The sequence below is a fragment of the Epinephelus lanceolatus genome, chromosome 12, assembly GCF_041903045.1.
Source record: "Epinephelus lanceolatus isolate andai-2023 chromosome 12, ASM4190304v1, whole genome shotgun sequence".
In the NCBI taxonomy this organism is placed as follows: Eukaryota; Metazoa; Chordata; class Actinopteri; order Perciformes; family Serranidae; genus Epinephelus; species Epinephelus lanceolatus.
The window spans coordinates 1,118,545-1,143,465 of record NC_135745.1 but is presented as its reverse complement, the minus strand read 5'-3'; the positions used below and the strand labels follow the sequence as shown (position 1 = coordinate 1,143,465).

At 40.8% G+C, this 24,921-nt stretch overlaps 1 protein-coding gene across 1 annotated transcript in view; it reads right to left on the bottom strand.

Moving 5' to 3' along the window:
* Nucleotides 1-24,921, bottom strand: part of LOC117271560 (choline transporter-like protein 5-A) — a 266,710-nt gene that overhangs the window by 125,920 nt on the left and 115,869 nt on the right. The window contains exon 9 of the mRNA XM_078172866.1: nucleotides 19,972-20,055. Coding sequence (XP_078028992.1) covers nucleotides 19,972-20,055 — 84 coding nt within the window. The remainder of the gene's footprint in view (nucleotides 1-19,971; nucleotides 20,056-24,921) is intronic.

Here is a 24,921-nt window from a genome sequence, read left to right as displayed (position 1 = left end):
AATATGTATAATGGCTTGTTTGTTCAATGAAGTTTTTTCCAATTTTGAAACTGTTATTGTTTCTCTGTAATCTGCATCTTTTTTGAAAAATAAGCACTTTGGTTTTGGGTTGGTTAACTGTCAGGGCCCAGGTTTGGCAGTATTTTTCCAGTTCTGATAAGTTTTGCTGTAGCCCCTCTTTTGTTGGAGACAACAGGACCAGGTCATCAGCATAGAGGAGACACTTTATTACAGTCTCTTGTAATTTCAGTCCAGGTCCAGGAGACTTTTCTATTTGTTTTGCCAATTCATTGATATATATGTTAAATAGGGTGGGGCTGAGGTTACAGTCCTGCCTTACTCCACGTCTCTGGAAGAAAGATTCTGTTTTCTTGGTTCCAATCTTAATTGAGCATTTTCCATTAGTATACATTGATTTTATCAGGTCATATACTTTTCCTCCAATACCACTTTCAATTAATTTAAAGAAAAGGCCTTTGTGCCTCAAGTGCCTCAAATCCACAAAACAAGCATACATTTTCTCATTATTTTTGTGCACATAATTATCAATTAAAGTGTGCAGTGTGAAAATATGGTCTGTGGTTCTGAATTTAGAGAGGAATCCAATTTTGCTTTTTCTTGATGGCTGATGTTCTGTAATGAAGTCTATGGTTCGTGAATTTAGTATACTACATAAAACCTTTCCCAGACATGAATTTATGCAGATCCCACGGTAATTCTGAGGGTCTGTCTTGTCACCACTTTTAAATATGGGGGTTATCAGTCCTTCACTCCACGACTCAGGAAAATAGCCAACTCTGAGTACTAAATTGAAGAGTTTCAAAATGGCTGATCTGAATTTGGAGTCTGTGTGTTGAAGCATCTCATTTAGAATGCCATCAGGTCCACAGGCTTTTTTACACTTTAGGGTTTTCAGTTTATGGTCTAATTCTTTTTCAGTAATTTCATAGTCTAATGGGTTTTGGTAGTCTTTGATTATTGTTTCTAATTGGCTTAATTTTTCTTCTATTTGCTCTCTTTCAGGTGTGTTACTTGTTTCTTTGTATAATTCTTTAAAGTGCTTTATCCAGATATCTCCATCCTGAATGGCTAGATTATTATTATTTTTATTATAGTTTAAGGTCCTCCAGTGGTCCCAGAAACTGTTTGGGTTTATTGATTCTTCAATTAAGTTCACCTGGTTTTCAAAGTGGTGTTTTCTTTTAGTTCTCAATGTTAGTTTATATTGTTTGAGCAGGTCACTATAGTGTATACGTAGCTCCTGATTTTCTGGAGCCCTGTGCTTTTGGTTAGATAGTTGTCTTAGTTTTTTCCTCATATTTTTGCATTCTGAGTCAAACCATTTTTCTTGTTGTCCCCTTTTTTGTTTTGGTTTTAGGAAGGGTAAGTTAGATTTTTGTGCCACATGATAAAATATATTGTTGATGTCGTTTGTGGCTATATTTACTCCTTCTTTACTGCATGGATATGTATGGGCCAGGACAGAGTTTAAATACTCTTGAGTTTCATGGCTACTCATTGCTTCCTGGTATTCAGGGAGTCTGTTTTGCTCCCACCTGTAGTGAGTTGTTATATTGTATAATTTACTGGGATTTGGGCATGGTTGGTTAGAGTGTGTTCTTTTTAGATATAGTCTGGTCTGGTTATGGTCTGAAAAGGGGGTTTGTTGCTTAACTGTGAATGCTCTAAAAGAGAAAGGGTCCAAATCTGTTAGTACATAATCTACTGTGCTACTGCCAAGAGAAGAACTGTAGGTGTAACGGCCAAAGGAGTCCCCTCTTACCCGACCATTGACTATGTACAGACTGAGAGCCCGGCAGAGCTGCAGTAGTTCTTTCTCATTTTTGTTTGTCATTTTATCATAATTATTCCTCGGGGGAAGAGTTAGACAGGTGTTAGTTTTGTTATTCATGTATATGTCTCCCTTTGTACTTATACTATCTGTTTCTTCTGCTGTGCGTGCATTCATATCACCTATAATTAGGACATTTCCTTGAGTTTGAAAATGACTGATGTCACCTTCTAGATCAGTAAAGGTTTGATCATTAAAGTAGGGAAATTCAGCTGGAGGGATATAGATTGCACATAGATAGATGTTTTGGGTGTTGGAGGTCAGGTCTTTCTTTAACTTAAGCCATATATAATTTTCACCTTCTTTAACAAGTTCAATAGAATTTGTATATTCAGCTTTAAACCAGATAAGTATTCCCCCTGAGCTCCTTCCTTGTGTTACTCCAGGAAGCTTTCTTGAATTGACTGTCAACTCCCCATAGCCTGGAGGACAACTGGTGGGTAAGTCTCCTCTGTCCCACGTCTCCATTAAAATGATAATGTCTGAGTGTTTGAGCTCATCAGTAAACTTGGAGTTATTACTTTTAAGTCCAAAAGCTGATGATCTCAACCCTTGGATGTTCCATTGGCTGATGACAAAGGATTCATATCGTGTCATGCTACAGTGTTAATTATTGAATTAGTTGTTGTTTTTATACAAAGTGAAAATGCTTTCTTTTCTTTCTCTCTTTTTTTTTTGACTATGGATTAATAAATTATTTTATGTATAGAATTGGTTTAGAGAAACAGTATTAATAACATATAGTTGCATTGATATTAGTGAATATTGATCGGTTAATAGAATTCGTAAACAGAGAAATAAAAATAAAGAAATAAAACATAAAATTTAACAGTAGCTTATAACAATAACAATAACAATAACATATAGTAATAGTAATATATTTTGTGTGGGTGTGGGTGTGGGTGTGTGGGTTCACCACGGCCCCTGGCCTGTAAGGCGAGTGCAGATGAGTGTAAGCATTTGTCTGATGTCAATCATGTCATGAGAGCTTGGGGGACCAGTGAGGGCTTCAGCATAGCTTCTCCTGTGAGTCTGTGATGGTGCTGGTGGGTGGAGGTCTTGCTGCCATGTTTGTGGAGGTTGTGCAGTGACATTGGTGTCACTCCTGGGAGGGGGTGAGGGGCCAAGGTGAGGTGGGCATGAACATTGGATTAGAAGTGGGGGTGGGTATGGCAGTGGTCATGGTGGTGGTACTTGGGGGTTGAGTAGGGGTGGGGGTCTGGGGTGAGTTCCTTGGTGGTGCTCTGGGGGCTCTCCAGTTGTTCCATGTCCTGGGTGGTGTGAAGGGCGGTGTTGTGGGTTCTGGTGTGGTGGTTTTGGTGGACCTCTCCTTTCTTGTCTCCGGTGTGCTGGTCCTTGTGTCCTGGTCGGTGCCATCTGTGTTCTGTTCTCTCTGTTGTTTTGGTGGCCTGATGTGGGCATGCAACCCAGCGCAGCATCTTTCAGTGTTTTGGCAAAGACAGAAATGTTTTCCTTTTTGAGGTGTACTTGGTCATAGAGGCTGTCCACACTGATGTTTGGGTGATGGGCCAGATATACATTAGGTTTGAGAGCACAGTCTCTTGATATACTGGCGTTAATTCCTAAAATTGTTTTAGGATGGAAGTCTTTTCGTGGGAGCAGAGTGGACATGACAATCTTTGTATTTGGAAAATTGGCCTTATTAATCACTGCTCTTAGTGATGTTGCAACCCGTTCCTGCTGGGCTCTCAAATCATTGGTTCCTGTATGGATTATGATGTGGCTCGGGCTGCCAAGATGTTGTTCGGATAGCAGGTCAAGGGCTTTGTTAGTGGTGGGACACCTGAGTTTGGTCACACTGTGATTTGGGAACAGCCTTTTTTCATCCAAGAATTTACCATTAGAGTCTATAAGAAGAACAATGTCCGAATTTTGCTGATCAGGTGGAGGTGACGATTGCTCTGATGGGTGATGGGGGGGGGGGGAATAGAGAGTAAAATCCTCTCTCTCCGCTCCCGTTTGTCTAGTGAACGCCTCTCCTCTATCAATACACTCTGCCAGCAATTTAATAATATTGATGCCAGTTGTAACATTTGAATGTTTTAGTAGTAAGCCATGCTCTAAGCGGGGTAATGTATCGTGAGTCGGTGACTGTTGAAAAATAACTCCGCTGTGCATCGGGGTTCCATTCCCCCGTTATTTTTCAACAGTCACCGGCTCACTATACATTATCCCTTACGTGTCTATTGTTGTTTGTACTGATACTGTACATATTGGTATAATTTACTGTGATTTGATGTACTGGTACTGTGCATTCTGGTATAATTATTTGCATTACTATTTGTTTTTTCTTCAGATAAATCTGATAACTGTTGCTCAGTCTCTTCACTCATTTATTTAGTATAGTGTCCACACACCTTCCCATTCTACATATACATAGAGCTATACTGGTGGCTTTACAGCCTACATTTTATTGATTATCTCTGATCCCCATGGTCAATTTGGTCGTTGCGACAGTGTGAGCAACACCGCTGACGCTAGATGGTGCCAAGCAAAAAAAAAAAACAAAACCTATCTGTTGCATCTTTAAATACAGTATTAAACTGGCAATATCATGCACTATGGCGTAATGACATTGGAAAAAGTAACCTTACAGTATCTTTTAACCTTGCAGTATTTTTGTTAGATATTTTGATCAATTTGTTACACACTCTAGCTTCCCTATTAAATGAGACTCTTAGCTTTCTGTCTGTAATATGTTTTATGTTTTTACTTTAAAAGAAAAAAACACACTGAAAGTTTTGGGCTTTGGACATTTTTTATTCTTTACAGAAATTTCAAATACAATAATAAATACACACACACACACACACACACATATATATATATATATATATGTATATATATATATATACATATATATACACGTTTTTATCTGTGAATAAAAACAAACAAACATATAAATACACACACACACACACACACATATATATATATATATATATATATATATATGTGTGTGTGTGTGTGTGTGTGTGTTGATTGTTGTGAAGCTCCAGTGCTCCAGTGAAGCTCAGAATTATCCTTGGGGAAAACAATTCCCAGAGATTTACCCTGCAAAGTGGGATTCCAGAGACTGTGGGTGAACTTGTTCAGAACATAAAGAGGCAGTGTGGGGTGGAAGCCCACTTTAGGCTGCAATATATGGATGCTGAGTTTGGCAATGAATTTACCAACTTGACTTCAGTGTCAGAGATCCAGGACAAAAGTACCTTAAAGCTCATCTTTGATTCAGCCGCCTCTGCCCTGCCTGGTAGCTCCCCACCCCCTCATGCTCAATAGAGTAAACTACAGGTAGGGGTTACTGTTATGGGAAGGCATTTGAAGCCATTTGATGAGTATTTCCTTTTAACAAAGCAAACAAGCTGTGTTTATGTGTATGTATGTTGTATTTTCAGTTTGTCCTCAAACATTTTTATTTGCACTCAGTTACCAGGACCACATTCTGCATATAACTTTGTAACCAGCTTTGATTTGTTTTTTGGTAATCAGAAAGCTCTAAATATAGACACCTACTGTTGGTTAATTGTTAAATGGTTTACACTTGAAATCTGTCTATGTTTATAGGAATGTATGTTGCAGACTGATTTCTCAAAAGCCATGGCTAGTCAGTATCCAAGAATCCAGTCTTTAAAAATGAAGAGGATATGTTCATAGTCTACCAAGGTGTCTGAGTTTCTATAGATTTGTTTTACTGACATGAATACATTTTTTTATGTTGATGTTGAATATGACATGTTAACTGGGGGCAGGCTCCAATTTCCTAACTCAGCAGTTACAAGTTTTGCTTGTCCGTCTGTCTTTTTTTTAATTTTTTTTAATTTTTTTTTTTTAACAGACATGACATAATGCACAAACTGTTGGACATTGAAGTTTTAGGCTGTCTGCTTGTTGTATTTTCACAGCAACATGCTTTCAAGCAGTTGCAAGAAAGTCAGTTTTGCCTTTTCTGGCAAAATTTTATTCCAACAAATCCAGTTTGCTTGTGTTTTTCTTTTCCAAACTTGACATCAGCTGGGGGTATATAGGTTAACATATATGCTTAAATTGCTGAATATACAGTACAGGCCAAAAGTTTGGACACACCTTCTCATTCAATGCGTTTTCTTTATTTTCATGACTATTTACATTGTAGATTCTCACTGAAGGCATCAAAACTATGAATGAACACATGTGGAGTTATGTACTTAACAAAAAAAGGTGAAATAACTGAAAACATGTTTTATATTCTAGTTTCTTCAAAATAGCCACCCTTTGCTCTGATTACTGCTTTGCACACTCTTGGCATTCTCTCGATGAGCTTCAAGAGGTAGTCACCTGAAATGGTTTTCCAACAGTCTTGAAGGAGTTCCCAGAGGTGTTTAGCACTTGTTGGCCCCTTTGCCTTCACTCTGCGGTCCAGCTCACCCCAAACCATCTCGATTGGGTTCAGGTCCAGTGACTGTGGAGGCCAGGTCATCTGCCGCAGCACTCCATCACTCTCCTTCTTGGTCAAATAGCCCTTACACAGCCTGGAGGTGTGTTTGGGGTCATTGTCCTGTTGAAAAATAAATGATCGTCCAACTAAACGCAAACCGGATGGGATGGCATGTCACTGCAGGATGCTGTGGTAGCCATGCTGGTTCAGTGTGCCTTCAATTTTGAATAAATCCCCAACAGTGTCACCAGCAAAACACCCCCACACCATCACACCTCCTCCTCCATGCTTCACAGTGGGAACCAGGCATGTGGAATCCATCCGTTCACCTTTTCTGCGTCTCACAAAGACACGGCGGTTGGAACCAAAGATCTCAAATTTGGACTCATCAGACCAAAGCACAGATTTCCACTGGTCTAATGTCCATTCCTTGTGTTTCTTGGCCCAAACAAGTCTCTTCTGCTTGTTGCCTCTCCTTAGCAGTGGTTTCCTAGCAGCTATTTGACCATGAAGGCCTGATTGGCGCAGTCTCCTCTTAACAGTTGTTCTAGAGATGGGTCTGCTGCTAGAACTCTGTGTGGCATTCATCTGGTCTCTGATCTGAGCTGCTGTTAACTTGCGATTTCTGAGGCTGGTGACTCGGATGAACTTATCCTCAGAAGCAGAGGTGACTCTTGGTCTTCCTTTCCTGGGTCAGTCCTCATGTGTGCCAGTTTCGTTGTAGCGCTTGGTGGTTTTTGCGACTCCACTTGGGGACACATTTAAAGTTTTTGCAATTTTCCGGACTGACTGACCTTCATTTCTTAAAGTAATGATGGCCACTCGTTTTTCTTTAGTTAGCTGATTGGTTCTTGCCATAATATGAATTTTAACAGTTGTCCAATAGGGCTGTCGGCTGTGTATTAACCTGACTTCTGCACAACACAACTGATGGTCCCAACCCCATTGATAAAGCAAGAAATTCCACTAATTAACCCTGATAAGGCACACCTGTGAAGTGGAAACCATTTCAGGTGACTACCTCTTGAAGCTCATGGAGAGAATGCCAAGAGTGTGCAAAGCAGTAATCAGAGCAAAGGGTGGCTATTTTGAAAAAACTAGAATATAAAACATGTTTTGAGTTATTTCACCTTTTTTTGTTAAGTACATAACTCCACATGTGTTCATTCATAGTTTTGATGCCTTCAGTGAGAATCTACAATGTAAATAGTCATGAAAATAAAGAAAACACATTGAATGAGAAGGTGTGTCCAAACTTTTGGCCTGTACTGTATAAATACTCTGTCAAAAATTACTTATTTTCTGAATAATTACTATTATATTCATTTTAGTATGATAAAAAGGTAATCTCTTAGCCTAAAGCATTTCAACTTAAAGGGCCACTGTGTAAAATGGGTTGAAAACCGTTGAAAACAGTGACATCAGTGGTCAAATTCTAGATTGCAGGGCTCACTCGCTCACTCCTCCCGAGTTTTTCAAGAGTAGGTCTATCTAGCGATGATGTGAATGTTTATTTAGAAATCTAAACCATGTTATGATATTGTAATGAATCCCTCACGAGCAGGAGACCAGAGTAGCGTTCGGGAAAAAGACCAGTTTATTTGAGCACTCCAAAAACTCCGGTAACACTCCAGGGGGTAAAAGACTCCGTCCCAAACTCTGACTCTTCTAGCGTAACACACACACTCCATACACACATTCTCGTTTACAATACCAAGCGGGCACCCCCTCCCTTCTCTGCTCCACCAATCTCCAGCCTGCACACTGACTGACAGCGTAGCCTGTAAACAGAGCTCAGCTGTTTATTTAGCCTAGCAGTATCTCCGGACTATAGTAGCTGCAATGGACGACTTTGAACGCGATTTTGAAGAGTTTCTTGTCGCGGACACAGACCCAGAGCCATACCTGTTTGAGGCAGAGCATACAGATGAGGAACTTAGATGCTGAGCGGGCAAGAAGAGAGGCTGAATCCTCCGCTCCCATTTTGCTGCACTGAATGGGATTCGGTGCTACCATCGTTGGGGAGATATATCATCAGGAGGAAAAGCGCTGCAGAGAGTGCATCACAAGGAGTGAAGCTGCGTCTTCTTTTCCTCGCAGATGACGGTTCGGGTTCATTCTCTCCTGTTGCGTGGTAAGTGTGGTCCAGTCGCAAACTTTATAACTAAAAAACTTTTCACTACTCTCTATCTACGAACTACTAACACTCTCTGCTGTTTCCTCCTCCTTCTTCCTTCCTTCCACTGTCTTCGTTGGTTTATTTATACACGTGAAACGCGTTCTCTGGCTGGCTGGATTGTCCGCTCGGTCTGCCGCACATACATGGCGGCGCAAGATGGCGACCTCTCTAAAGCAAGGCCCTTGCTATATATATATATAAAAGCATAATTATAAAGCTACAAAAACAAAACGAATTTTATTTTATAGCAATTATACACTTATATAAACATATTAATGGGTAGAATATTCAGATTCAGATTTGACAATAAACCATGCCAAATATTACACACTGGCCCTTTAACTTTGTTTTGTTGGATCAGCACAATTAATCCATGTAACTATACTATTTTAAAAAATACACTGAAAAAAGGAGACTGGCTAACTCTTGGATTTATGTAAGCATCTTGGGTGTATTTAACACAATTGCCTCATGTTTTAAAGTTAAACGTAACTATATAGTGTAGAAACTAGATAATAATGCAGAGACGGTACATGAATTTGTTCAGATCATATTGGGATGAAGTGAGTCAATAAAGCAGCGATGTTAATTATTGCGATACTGCACGTGATCTCGTCTTGAGCGCTTTGCAGGTAGAAGGAAGCAACCATCACATCCAAGGGCTCGCCATACGCCACGCCACGCCACTATTCGGTCGGTAAGTCTGGATTTTCCAATTAAATATTGTCGAAATCTCAGCCAAATGTAGTTTAATGTCTTGAGAGTCACTACGTAACGTTAATGTTAAATAAATGCCATGAGCTTATTTGCTTATTTTATCACCATGTTTCAACTGAATTTGTTTTTTGAGCGGGTGCCATTCATGTTACATTCAACTTAACTTTGCGGCGCTCCTTAGTCTTCTGTTTGAATTGGTTTGCCAACTGACTGTTAAGTTACATTGTGTGTTAACTGCTCCGTGACTGTAGCGTTAGTGAGATTTGGCCATCGAGCAGCCTCTGCTAATGTCATCAGCAGCATTAAGCTAGCGACCTCCCCCCCTCCCCCCCAAAACACCGTGTAATGAGACCATGAGCAGAAGTAGAGGAAATTCAAATAAAAAAGGACACATTAACTGGTGTGCGTCTGCTCTGTGTGAACAGTGGTGGCAATAATCACGTAGGGATGGCCTGCCACTGCCTAACTTACATAATGGAAACTTCACCACTTAACTGGCTGTCTCTCAAAATCTCATGCTGAAGGTGTTGTAGTAGACATTTTTCAGAAGCACAAGCTCCAGGTTGACAGAGCTGTCATAGATGAAATAATCTCCTCTCTGTGCTCAGCAAATCCTCTAAATAAGGCCATAGAGAAGGATGGACCTTTGAGTTCTGCATATCAACGTAAGCAATATTACAAGATTTAATTTAAAATTTAATGTTGTTGAACCACTTGAATATATTTTGGATGCGAAAGAGAACAAAACATTCCAGTATGTCCCCATCCTAGAATCCCTGCAAGCGCTGCTGAGTAGGAAAGATATTGTGGACAAGATAGTTAGTAATCACGAAACACAAAGGGAGACAGAGACTGGAAAAGAAATTGTGTACAGGTCTTATAAGGATGGTCTGCATTTTAAGGAAAATAGTTTGTTGTCAGGGGAAGACCTAAGTTTATCCGTAACTTTGTATGCTGATGACTTCGAGGTCTGTAACCCTTTGGGCACCTCCCACAAAACCCATAAACTTTGTGCTGTATATTGGGTACTGAGTAACCTTCCCCCAGGGTCTCATTCTAGTTTGTCCTCAATTTTCCTGGCCATTTTGTGTAAAACAGACACTGTAAAGTCATTTGGTTATGACAAGGTTTTAGAGCCCCTAATACGCGACCTGAGGTCTTTGGAAGTTGATGGCATTTTTGTCCCACAACTGAACAAATCACTGAAGGGTACAGTGCAGACTATTGCTGCTGACAATTTAGGAGCACATGGAATAGCAGGTTTTGTGGAGAACTTTAAAGGCCCCTACTTTTGTCGTTTTTGTACAGTACCAGCTTCAGATATTCAATTGCATGAGGTTAGGTCAGGAACTTTCAGCCTCAGAACAAAAGAAACACATGAAACCCATGTCAGAGCTGTAGCAGTAGCTTTTTTGGAGTTAAAAGAGCCTGTCCTTTTACTGGAGCACTGTCTCATTTTCATGTTGTCAGTGGCTACCCTCCTGACATTGCTCATGATCTTTTCGAAGGCATTGTGCCTGTTGAAATAGCATATTGCCTCACATTATTAATATCAAAGAAGTATATCACCTTGGATGATATAAACAGTTCCATTCTGCATTTCCCATACAAGTGGACAGACAAAACCAATAAGCCTCATACTTTGCCACAATATCTTTCAAGCAGGAAAACCATAGGGGGCAATGCCCATGAAAATTGGAGCTTGTTAAGATTGCTCCCATTTCTAATTGGCCCCAAGATTCCTGAACATGAGCCAGCATGGCAGGTCTTGTTGGATCTAAAACAGATGGTTGAGCTAGTGGTTGCCCCAGTTCACAGTTAAGAGTCTATCGCTTACCTTGAGAGCAAAATTTCAGATCATCGACAAAGGTATCAAGAGGTGTTTCCTAATAAAAAAATGCTGCCCAAACACCACTACATAGAACATTACCCACAACTGATACAGCTTTTGGGGCCTCTCGTGGGACTTTGGACCATCAGGTTTGAAGCAAAGCACAGTTTCTTTAAAAAAGTTATGAAACACACCAGTTGCTTTAAAAACGTGCCTCTGTCTCTGGCTCTGAAACATCAGATTATGATTGGTTATCACTTGTCATCTCCAAATATTGATAAACCAGTGTTGGATGTATCAGATGTATCCACTGTCCCATTAGATGTTTTGAAGGAAGAGCTACCTCAAGCTTTTAAACAGAGAGATCCTGATGTATCTGAAATAAACATAGCAAAAAACGTTTGGAGCAAGGGAATAAACTACAGACCAGGTATGATAGTGGCATATGGTTCTGAGGGTGGCTTGCCTGAATTTGGGGAAATCCATCAAATATGCATTCTGCAGCAGAGACTATTTTTTGTGTTGAAACTGCTGTGTGGATGGTACTGTGAGCATTATGGAGCCTTTCAGCTGACTCCATCTCCAGCACGAGAACTTGCTCTTGTGGAAATCTCCAAACTGGTTGATGAGTATCCACTGGCTGCCTATGTAGTTGGGGGTGTACGGATGGTGACCTTGAAGAGATCAGTCTGTGTGTTCTGGTGTGTAATAAAATATATAAATATATGTTCGGTCTAGATTTCTAGATTTTGAAATGGTTTGGAATTATTATTTTATATTTTAATATGCATGGCTGTGGGCTCTTTGTCCTCTCCTTTTGCCACCTCTTTCCTCCTGTTCTGCTCATTCCTTCTCATCTCCTCTCCTCATCTCTTTCCTTGTTATCTTCCTCCTTTCTTTCTGATTATCCTATCTCTCCTTCCCTCCATCTCTTTCCTCCTCAGCCTCCTGTTGTCTTCTTTCTGTCTCAATTCCATCTGCTTTTCTCTTCCCCTCTTCATCTCTTTAATCCTCATTCTTCTTTCGTCTTCTCTCTGCTCATCTCCTCTTAAAAGTTTGAAAAATTAATGTATGGAAATCCTAGAGAGCAATTTTTCAATTCTGTTTTGAGCCTGTAGCGCACTTCATCACTCCTCTGGTATTGTCCTGTGTTCTCCTCAGCCTCTGAATATTATCATGGGGATATGTTTGTTGTAATCTGTGTTTAACCTTGTTTGTGTGGGAAATGGTGATGGGATTGGCAACATCATGTACTCATGACTGTGATGAAAGGAAGGGTAGGACTGTGTTGGGGAACACTAGAGGATAGTGTAAAAAAAAAAACAAAACATTGTCCTCTCTGCTGTCACGTACTAATCTGCATGGGAAACCCTGGACACACTAACTGGTGTTTTTTTTGTTTTTGATATTAACTCAATTTCTTGTACACTTTTGACAAATTGATGTTGGCATGTCTGTTTTTCTTTCAGAGTTAAGTTGTCAGATTCTTAAAAGTATTAGTGTTTTAATAGTAAAAGATGAGATTTGGTGATTAACAATCAGTTATAAAACTGATTCTAATTACATTTTCTTATTCTTTCCTAACAGACAGTCAAGTGAAACCATGACAACGCAAGCTATCCTCAGAGTTATCCTTGGACCAGACAGTAGTCAGAGGGTCATGTTTTCTGCTGGTCTGCCTTCAACTGTGGCTGAACTAGAGACTAACATAAAGACTCAGTGTAAAATAATGGAACCCTTCCGACTGCAGTTCATGGACACGCTTTTTGGCAACGAGTTTATGAACTTAACTTCAATGGAAGAAATACAAGACAAAGCGACACTCAAAGTTGTATACACATCCTGCCAACCTCAAGACCAAGGTGAACACAGTTTCTCCTTTTCATCAACCAGTGCTCTGGATGACACCTCATCCTGTTCTGGTGACAGCACCGTGATTCTTTCATCTCCAGAGTCTACATCATCACGGGCTTCATGGCCAGATTTGTTCTGTGTTCCCCGTTTCACATACGATGCGGAAATTAAGCTTGAGAAGGCCCACGTAGCTTTCAAGGAAAATGGGATGCTGCTGATCCCTGATCCAATCTCACAGACAGTAAGTTTGAAGAAGTTGCAGAGGCACTCATTCTGAAGCATCCATGTTTAAAAGAAAAAGGCTCACCCACTGGCTATGAAGGATGGAAGATGAGCCTCAAATACAAGTTGTCAAACTACCGCACACATCTCCGGAAAGTAGGATATCCCGAAGTATGTGTGAATTCTTTGAAATATAAACCAGCTGAGAAACGTTCCCCTGCTTTTGACGTTAAGAAACCAAAGAGGGGTGAAGTGGAATACTGCCCCTCTTTTCCACTTGGAGAATGTGCCCAGTCCCTGGAGAAGATGAGGGTCGAACTCCTTTCAGATGTCAAGAAGCGCAACAACAGAGAGACAATTAGGGCTAAAATGGACAGAACATTTGCATTAAGAAGACAAGAAGTCATTTGTGATGCTCCCATGGTCAGCAATGTTCAAGAGAGATGGCCAGCTCTTTTTGATGCAATGGAGGTAATTTTAAAAATGATGCCCTGACTAGTTGTGTCATAGATAATGTGTTCATGTGTAAAAATAATGCTCGACTTCATTAGGATGTGTATCCAAATATTCCATAGCAGAGACCAGATGATTAACCATGCACAGTGCACGCCAAGATATGGCAGGCAGGTGTAGTTTTGATGTTTAGAAATGTCTTCTAAAATCTGTGGGCTGTGCCGTTATTTAAAAATAATTTCATGTTGTTTCAGATAAACGCGGAGTTTAAGCGCATCACAACCATGCCTCTACTATCAAGGTTTCTGTCGCAGGTTTCAATCTTAGTTGATGACCAGATTCTTTTTTTTTTCCACATGGCATCTTTCAGATTATTGGAGACAAAACACGGGGTTTATTTTATTGCACTTTTTGTATTCGGGTCTGTAGATTTCAGTTACGTATTTTAAAGGCAGTTGTCTCAAAATGAATGTATATTTGTTGTACACTCGCTGCATATTTCATAGTTGGAGTTATAAGACATTTTATTCATAAAACCTTAACTGCCACAGGGCCGTGTGAAATGGGATGTTTCAGTTGTACGTAGTAAGGAATTTTAAATACTTCTAAGAATACTGTTTTGAACCAAGATGTCACAATGAGGTCTGTTTTCCTATGGCTCTAGAATAAAGGTTTTGACATGCAACTGTTCATTTTTATTTTTAATTGGGGTAAAAATGGGTAATGTTAATGATTAAGAGAGTTAATAGAAAGGTATTAGACATTAAAATAAATGATTGCTGGAATGGCAATGGTAACTAACGTTTTTGCATTTCAAATCAGTTCTATAGTTACATCGAATTGTTTACAGTTACAATTGTTATTTAATTTAATCTTGACAATAGAGACCTTGAATATAATGTTTGTATTCTCTTCGAAGATGGTTGCCTGTAACCTTTTTCAAAAGAAAAGGTCTAATTTCCATTCTGTGACTGAGTCGGTAAAACACTGAAAAACTGACATTACTTGTTCACTGTTGATTTGTATTACAGTAGAACAGTAATGCCAGTTCAATTCCTTACCTACTGTCACTGCAGTGAAATTAGACATTTTATTTTGAAAGGTTACTAGTGGTGACAGGCAACCATCTTCAGAGAACAATACAAACAATCTGTTTTAAGGCCTCCATTGTAAAATTGTGTAATTTACACTAGAATATAATACTAACATGTAAAATGAAAATAACATGTAGTATTTAAGTGACCAAATAGTATTGGGATAAAAGTTATTGAATAGTGTTGAAATAAAGTGATAAAATTGTGAAGGATTAAAATGTTCCAATAGCTCAAATTACTTTATCAAAACATGTTTCAATCACACTGTATCAACACAAAATGCACAGGTTTATTGGACATGAATAACTTGTGTTAATTTAACTCAATTGTTTAAATTGCTGCCAAAGCAAAACATCTATGTGGAACCAATGTCCACTATTGAATTAAGTTAATCCAACATGTTCCTTTTTTCAGTGTAGTTGTAACTGCCCTATTAAATTAAGTAACTCATAATTATATCATTCAAGTTTAAATGGAGTTTAAAGTTTAAATAAAAGGAAATTATTAGTATTACCTGTTGTATTATATTGTGAGGGTCTTCTGTGATTGTTACATATCTGTTTCTTGCATTTTATTTCTATAGTTGCGTTGTTAACCCTCACCTTCTTAATTTTGCAGATGGGGCATGTAAATTGTGCCTCTGCCTTACAGTGTCATTCTTTTTGTTTATGTGTAAATCATTTTTGTCTTCTTTTATGTCATGTCTCTGTTATGGTTATGTCTGTGTATGTGGACACTTGTGTTTTTTCTTTTGTGGCTCCTCTCTCTTCTCATCCCATTCTCATCTGACTAACTATGTATGTATGTATGTAACTGTCATACTAAATTTTTATTTTTCTCAACATTGATACTGTAAAAAGTTTAAGAGTTATCCATTTGAGCATTAGGAGCCTTCTTTCAAAAATCGATCTTTTGAGAGCCTGGGTTTCTCACTACAGACCTAATGTTATTACTCTCTCTGAAACTTGGTTAAAAAGTAGTATTTCTGATGAGGAAATCCAAATTGATGTTTTGTTTAGATTGGATAGAGGCAGTAGAGGTGGAGGTGTGGCAACTTACAGTATGTTGCTTCTAGATTTATGTCACATGTTATTATTCCCCAAATTGACCCTGAGTATTTTGAGTGCCTTTTTATTAAGATAAGTTCTCATGGAAATAAACACTAGGCTTCCATCTGCACCTTCCGAATCCACTAAATGTATATGTCTACAATCGGCTCTCTTAATTCTCCATCCGAATTGATTATTTTAGGAGATTTAATGTCAACTGGTTTGATCGTTCTGCTTCAAATGATAGCACAGATTTAACTCAATTGATTACTGAACCTACCAGAGTAACTGAAGCATCATCATCCCTGCTAGATTTGATATTTGTTTTTCACCCAGATAGGATTATTAAATCAGAGGTGCTTCCTGATTGTTTCAGTGATCATTCTATTATGTTTTGTGTTTGGAAAATTAAAATCCCTCATCTGCATCCAAGATACATTAATGTGTGACAGTGTAAAAACATGAATACTGACCTCTTTATTCATGATGTTACTGCAATAGACTTGGATAGATTTCAGTTGATACCTCATGTTGAAGATGCATTGAATTTTCTTTTGAGTGAATTTAGCAAAGTTATTGATAAACATGCCCCTTGGAAAATGATGAAAGTCAAAGGAAGACATTTACCATGGATCTCTTCAGATCTCATTTATCATTTTAAACTTCGAGATAAGGCCTGGGCTAAATATCGAACATCTAAGGATCCAGCTGACTGGGAAGCATATAGACAATTAAGGAATCTGTTAAAAAAAAAAATAGGAATGCTAAGTCCAATTATTATAGAGATAGTCTTTCTCAAGATTTTTCCAATAGTTTGAAAAGTATTCTCAGTCCCAGTAAGAGCCCTTCTGCCCAGATCCATATTATGAGGAAGTTGTCCATGACCCTGCCATTATCGCTCCTTGTAGGGTGTATTCTTTTGTATCACCTTCCTTAACTCAACTACCAGCAGCTCATTTTCCTTTAGACGTATCTTACCCACTGAAATCATGCAGGTCATTTCTAGCCTAAATGTTAGTTGTGCTCCTCGGCCTGATGGCTTAGAGGCTAAATCTATAAAATTAGCCTCTCAAGTGCTTATTTTTCCACTTGCCGATTTATTTAATCTGTCCCTATCTACTTGTAAACTCCCAAGTATTTGGAAATATGCCAAAGTCACTCCACTTCATAAAGGAGGTGAACCACTGGATTTAAATAATTACAGACCTATTTCTATTATTTGCACCACAGTTAAAATATTGAAAATTAATTCATAATCAATTATCACAATATATTAATGATTTCAATATTTTATCCCTTTTTCAATCTGGTTTTTGTCCTAATTTTTCTACGACAACTGCCCTTGCAAAATTTACTAATGATATATTTTCCTCCTTAGATAAAGGTCAGTTTACTGGTGCTATTTTCATCGATTTAACCAAAGCATTTGATTTAGAGGATCATTATCTCCTTTTGGACAAACTACATGCTATTGGTGTGTCTCAACAAGCATTATGTTGGTTTAATTCTTACCTTCATAATCGTCGTCAATGTGTTTCTTCTCTTCGCAATAAATCCTATTATTTAATTGCTGAAAAGGCAGTACCACAAGGATCAATATTAGGACCTTTACTATTCTCAATTTTTATCAATGATCTTACAGATATCTGTTCTAATTGCTCTGTTCAGTTATATGCTGATGACAAGGTTATATACACATCTGACTCTGATATAGCTAAAATCCAAAGGTCTCTGCAATCAGAGTTTTCTTCTGTTCAAAAATTGTTTTTTAATAATAATCTCATACTAAACAAACGGAAGTCTTGTAGCATGTTATTTGGCAATAAGTCTGAGTGGGCGGAAGTTCGCTGCAGAGATCAGCCTCTCATTGGGCGGAACGAGCCATCCGCTGAAGTCCCGCCCTACCACCTCCGGTTGTGTAGCAGTTTTCAACCGTTTTCAACACGTCCTTTACTAACTTTTGCGGTGTTTGATCTTGCGGGGATGTAGCCATTTTTCTGCCATGGTTCGCGTCCTGTAGGTGATATTTTTGTGGGCGTGTTACACCAAAACCATACCACAGCAATATTTTTGCAAGCGCACCGTTGCTGTGGCACCGCCCAGAACGATTGTGATTGGTTGAAAGAAGTACAAGCAGCCAGGGCGTTTTTTTTCTCCAATCTCAAAGTGAGAGTCGGCCCGGTCTGGTGAGCGAGACTATTTGGCAATAAGTATAACCTTAAGCACCTATCTGCTGAATCTGCTATTAATTTTACTGGCATTTAAATACTTGGGACTTTGGCTAGATTCTGAACTTACTTTTAGATCTCATATTGATTACATTAAATATAAATTAAGGGTAAGTCTCAGAATATTATATAGGTCAATCAGTTGTTTTACTCCTCGAGTATGAAAACAAATTGTTAAGATAAGATATGATCAAATACACCTTTATTGATCCCACAATTGAGAAATTCCAGTGTTACAGCAGTCAAGGGGAAAGAGTCAGATTAGATTTAAAAATTTAAACTTAAAAACTTAAAACTTAAAAACTAGGCATGCAAAATAATGTACAAAAAATACAAGAAACGACTATAAATAACAATAATAACAATAATAATAATAATGATAATAATGAGAAGTGGATAATAATGAGCAGTGGATTAAAGAGAGCACATCTAGTGCTAAGCAGCTTTTATTTCCCATTATTGATTGTGGTGATATTATATATCAAAACACCTCTGAAACAAATCTTCATCCTTAAAATGTAGTTTATAATAATATCTGTAGATTTGTTTTGAGGTGTCCTTATTGCGCACATCATTGCTTTATGTATGAAGCACAGTTGGCTACCACTTCACTTGAGAAGACATTTTCATCGATTGCTTTTTTTTTTTTTTCAAATGGTTCACATTAATTATCCTTTATATTTAAAACAGCTTCTAGTTCCTTTCACTCCATCATATTGACTTAGACACACCCAGCAGCCTTTCTTTATTGTGCCAAGAATCTTCAAAGAAATTGGGAGACATGCTTTTAAGTTTAAAGCACCAGATTGGAATAATTTGCCTAATTCACTCAGATCGATTACCTCTTTTTATTTCTATAAGACTTCTTTGCTTGTTTACCTTAAATCCACTTGTTCTTGTTCTTGCTTTTGATTATATTTATTTATCTGTGACCATTGAAGTAGCTGTGGTCTGAGATGGTGGGAGAGCCCTTATGTGTATGTCCTGTAGATGATGTCTTGACTTTGATGTGTGTGTGTTATTTGATTCTTTAATTGGTTATTATTATTTATGAATTTATTTGTTTTGATTCTGTTTGCTGTTGTTTAATGTTTGTAGAATGTTTGCTGAATGTTTGTTTTGTGTTGGAGGACCCACTCGAAAACAAGATGGTGCATCTCAAGGGGTTTATCCCTGAATTAAAATTTCAAATAAATACATTTTATAGCGTTAAGCGAACAAGTTATTTTTTTGAGTGCAGCAGTGGGGGAGAGTGATGGGCAGAGATGAGCTATGTTTTTTTAGGTGGAAGAAGGCAGTACTGGTGATGTGATTGACATGTTTTTGGAAAGAAAGGTTGTCTTCGAAAATGACTCCGAGGTTGCAGATGTGTGGGGAGGAACGCAGAGTGAGATTGTCAGTGGTGAGGCAGAAGTTGTGTGAGGGTTTGGTGGATTCATTTGCATTTAGAAATGTTAAATCTTAATTATAATAAAACACTTACCTGGAACAAACCCTATTATGGATACTATGTATGGTCCATACAATGTAATTACATTCTATTAAGTAGTTTTTGTTGGCTTTCGGTTTACTCTCTTTACATCATGCAGAGCTGCTGATGCAAACAGAACATTCATGTAAACAGTTGTATGTACCAGCTGCTCTTGCTGACTCTAGTATTAACTTGCACTTGGTGTTACTACAGTAGTCACAGGTGTCTCCAAATGTTAGGAATTACAACTGTTAACTTGTGACAGACTTACAAGGGCACCGTAACAGATTTGTTTGAGGGAATAAACTTTAAATATTAATGGATAATTAAAAAGTAGTTAATGCGGATATGACACAAGTGATGCCAACTTAGAAACTAATTAGAAAGGTTTGAAAAAGAAGACAAAAGCAGAGTGATAGCAGTATCAGTACTGATAGAAGCATCGGTATTAGTCTAGTCACACACTACCTCTGACTAGTAAGTGTTGGTAAGTACATATCTTTGAGGCAAGTGTAGATGTGGTTTTACACAAATGCTGTCTTTGTGTGTATGTGTGTGTGTGTGTGTGTTTTTGTGTAGTTACATGAGTATCCATGCCCATGACTTGGCATAATCTTCCACTATCTTCAGGCCCAGCTCCTTAGTGTCCAGTAGTCCTTTTATACCCCTGCATAGAGAAAGAGAAATGCCATGTTTTTAGGGTCCATGTACATCAGCTAGATGCTAGAGAACACTTGACTATACACATTTGCATTCCAGGTCTTGATGAGCTACTTTTCAGCAACATATCTGACTTTTTGTACAATGGAAATTATAATTGTAATAAACAAATCAGTGAGGCTGTATAAACCTGACATTGACATTTTTCAGTGATCTGAACACAAGTGGACAGCCAAGACTCATCACAGTTCACACCTGTGTCTATCATGCATTTCCAGCTAACCATTTACGTTCAAATTTCATCACCGCCTACATCAGTTACACTAGAAGGTCAAAGGCTCTGCACACAGTTATTATGTCCACACTTTAGCAGGTTTGCTATTTATGTAAGCAGTTGTGTTGGTGCAAGAGAAGATATCACTGTCAGCAGAATCCAACACCTCTCCTTCCACAGCACAAAACGAAGGCTGCATGCTTCACATCATCCAACTCATGGTAAAATGAATAAGTTAAAGAGTATGCGGGTGATGTTACTGTGTTACAGGCTCAAGATTAACTTCTTCTTTGAGTCAAAATGCATCATAACAGATCATTTTATTGCTTTCTCCCTCACTAATCCTGAACATTCAATGACTGTTTACAACTCTGTTACATACCTTAAATCTGCTCTGTACAGCAATAGACCAGCAGCCTTCAGTCTGCAACAGGAAGTCCCAGAAACACTCACATGCTGTTAGATCTGATTCCAATTTATTAACATTTTTCAGACCCGTATATCAGTTTGTCCACAGTCTCCAGGTGTTTTAATTATGACAGAGAAGCCTGTTAAAATGATTTAGAGGCGATCTTTGATTTCTGTTCAGGGTTCAACCTCCATTTTACATGAATTCTCATGTAAATGAGCATCTACAATGGCAACTTTAGAGCCTGGTGTGTGTCTCAGCTGCCCCTAAATACTTCAATAATTACCCTTCTGCTCTGTCTTGCTCAGCATGTCAGATGTTAAATTAATAATAATAATAATAATAATAATGATAATACATTCTATTTATGCAGCGCTTTTACAGCTCTCAAAGATGCTTTACATTTAAAAAGGAAAGAAAAGAAGTACATACATGTAAGTGCAAAGACATAAACAGCAGACAAGGACAATATAAAACAACAAGGTGCAAAAGCATAGTGCAAAACAAAGAAAAGGAGGGCACATGAGGAACCAAGGACGAAAAGCTAATGTTAAAGGTTAAAAGCGGATTTGAAAAGGTGGGTTTTGAGGAGTGATTTGAAGGTGGATGGATTTGGACAGTCACGGATGTGTATAGGGAGGGTGTTCCAGAGGGAGGGGGCAGCTATGGAGAGGGCTCTGTCGCCCCAGGTTCAGTGTTTGGTCCTGTATGGGGGTGAGAGGAGGTTTTTGTCGGATGATCGAAGGTTGCGGGAGGGAGTGTGGTGGTGGAGCATGTCCGTGAGGTAGGAGGGGGCCTGGCTGTGGAGGGCTTTGTGGGTGAGGAGGAGGATCTTGAAATTGATTTGTACGGGACAGGGAGCCAGTGTAGGTTTTGCAGGACAGGGGTTATATGTTCACGGGAGCTGGTGTGGGTGAGGAGGCGGGCAGCAGAGTTTTGGATGTACTGAAGTTTGTTGAGGACTTTGGATGATGAGCCGTAGAGGATGCTGTTGCAGTAGTCCAGTCTTGAGGTGATGAAAGCATGGATGAGAGTTTCAGCGGCAGAGAAGGAGAGTAATGGACGGAGACGGGCAATGTTTCTAAGGTGAAAGAAGGCAGTTTGGGCGAGGCGGCTGATGTGACGTTCAAATGAGAGGTTATTGTCGAAGATGATACCAAGGTTGCGGATGAATGGGGAGGGTGAGAGGGTGGTGTTGTCAATGCTGAGGGTGAAGTTTTGTGTTGCTGTAGAGAAGGATTTTGGGCCGATGAGTATTATTTCAGATTTGTCACAGTTGAGTTTGAGGAAGTTGGCTTGCAGCCATGATTGGAGTTCAGTCAGACAGTTGGTGAGGGTAGAGCGGGTGGCCGGGGTGATGGATTTTGTGGAGATGTAGATTTGGATGTCGTCAGCATAGCAGTGGAAATGGAGACCATGACGACGGATGATGGAACCGAGGGGGAGTAGGCAGATGATGAAGAGGAGAGGACCAAGCACCGAGCCCTGAGGGACACCTTGAAGCAGGGGGATGGTGGCAGAGGTGCAGTTGTTGACGTGGATGAACTGATGTCTGTCGGTGAGGTATGATTTGAGCGGGGAGAGAGCAAAGCCAGTGATGTTGAAGGAAGTTTGTAGGCGGGACAGCAGAGTGGTGTGATTGATGGTGTCAAAGGCAGCTGTGAGGTCGAGGAGGATGAGTATGTTGAGGTGGCCAGAGTCGGCAGAGAGGAGGAGGTCGTTAGTGATTTTGAGAAGGGAAGTTGAGGAGGGAAGTTGCTGAGTTGAGTGTAAATGGTTTCGATCTTTGATTGCAGGGTCTTTGTCGCAGGGTTTGAGGAGTTTATTGACGGTGGAAAAGAGAGTCTTGGGGTTATTGGAGCCAGAGTGAATGAGTTGTGAGTAGTAGCTGGACCAGGCGGCAGTGAGGGCGTCTTTGTAGTTTGAAAGGTGGTCTGTATAGGCATGGAGATGGACTGTGAGACTGGTTTTCTTGTAAAGTCTTTCAAGCTGGCGCTTATGGGTTTTCATGTGATGGAGTTCAGGAGTGTACCAGGGAGAATAATACGTTTGAGTTTTGGGGGAGGGAGAGGGGTCTTGAAGTCCACAGTGGTGGCCAGGTGATCCGAGATGTGGAGGTTAGTACTGGAGAGTTGGTGAAGGGTGAGACCGGCGGAGCAGACTAGGTCCAGGATGTGGCCGCGACAGTGGGTGGGGAAGTTGACATGCTGGGTGAAGTGAAGGCAGTGGAGCAGTTCCAGGAGGTCTATTGCACTTTTGCAGTTTGGATCATCGATGTGGATATTGAAGTCCCCCAGCACGAGAATTGAGGGGGATACGGCGGATAGCTGGGTGAGGAATTCGGCGAGGTCTGAGAGGAAGGAGTTGTTTGGTTTGGGAGGGCGGTAGATGATGGCAATGACCAGGGAAGTGGGACCAGACAGTTTGAGGGTGACTTGTTTGAAGGACTGAGCAGGAGGTATGGAGATTGTGGATATTTTAAAGCGTTTCTTGTAGATGGCAGCAACGCCACCACCCCGTCCGTCTGGGCGGGGTTTGTCGGTGTAGGTGTAGTCAGTGGCTGTGGTCTGGTTTAGGGAGAAGTAATCCAGGGGTTTGTGCCAGGTTTCGGCAGAGGCAGAGGAAGTCCAGTTTATTGTCAGTGATGAATTCATGTAGGATGGCACTTTTGTTGGTCAGTGAGCGGGTGTTGAGTAGAGCCAGTTTCAGTTGTTGTAGGGTTTGAGTAGTACAGGGGGTGGCAGGAGTGCAGAAGATGGGGGATAGGTTTTTGTAATTCACAGTCTTAGTGCAGTAAGGGCAGGGTGGTCTGTGCTTTATGATGGACTGTATGGGGAATGTCACAGGTGGGAGGGTTAATGTTTGATATGGTCGGACGGGGGCGCTGGTGAGCGGGGCTGTGCTCTGTGCTGCAGTTGGAACGGGGTGAGGAAGTGTGTCAGTGGAGGCGTGTGATGTAAATAGTCATGCACATGGCGTGTGATGTACGGCATGCTGAATATTGGCTGCCAGCGTGCGGCTTCCCAGGGAGGTAGGGTGAATGCCATCGTGTTTGAAGAAAGAGGGACGGTTCCAGAAAAGATTAAAATTGTCGGCGAAGTTGAAGCCTCGAGCGTAACAGGTAGGCCTGAGCCAGGTATTCAGCAGGAGCAGCCTGGAGAAGCAAGCATCCCCGCGACCAAGTGTGGGAATGGGACCGGAGATTAAAACGGACTTTCCACAAGTGCGTAGGAAGTCCAGGAGGGAGGTGAAAGCACTTTTGGTCCGCTCAGAGGCGCCCCGAGCCAGGTTGTTGGTCCCTACGTGCACCACGATGCGGATAATGGAGGAAGGGAGTGACTGCAGCAGCCCAGGGAGTTTTCCCAGGATTATCGGGACTGTGGCTCCGGGAAAACAACAGGTAGTGGCACTGAAGAAGCGGATATTCCTTGTGATGGAGTCTCCGATGATCAGGGTGGTTGGAGGGAAGAGCGGCATGGAAGGGTTTTTGCCGGGTTGGATGGTGGCGAGCCAGCATCCGGGTCATCCGCTGGCCGCAGGATCGGTGACCGGGCACGGTCGGACAGGTGTTGCGGTGGATCAGCCATTACAGCCCTAGGAGGAGGAGAGTCTGCCGGGAGCGTGGGGTGGAGGAGGCCTCCGGAGCGTCTGAGGACGGTTTACTTCAAGAATTTGCGACGTGAAGCAGAGGTAGTAGAGCTGGTGATGCGGGACCGCAGCAGAGCAACTCTGGGTACCGGCAGGTGCTGGCGGGGAGGAGGGCTCCACGTCACCCATTTGCGCCGGGCCGCCGGGGCGGTGAGCCGCAGGTACACCACCAGCTGCCAGTGTGGAGCCAACCACAATGATCCCAGAGGCAGGGCAGCTAGAGCGGGGAGACGGCGCCCCAGCAACCGCCACGGCACTGGGGACCGCGGGGCCATTGGAGCGGGAAGCCGCAGGGACGCCATCAGCCGCAGGTGTAGGACTAGCTAACGTTACCCCAGATGTGGAGCTACCTGAGCCCGAGGGCGAAGCACCAGTAGCAGCAGGCAGAGAGGGGCCAGCGGCTTTTCCAGAGCCAGGCGTTGCACAACCACCAGCAGCCGTGTGCAGAGAGCTAGTGGCGGGGCTAGCACGTTGGCTAGCTTGAGCTATGCTAACCGGGCAAAGATCTGGGTTGTCTGCTAGCGCCTCAAAGCGATTGGAGA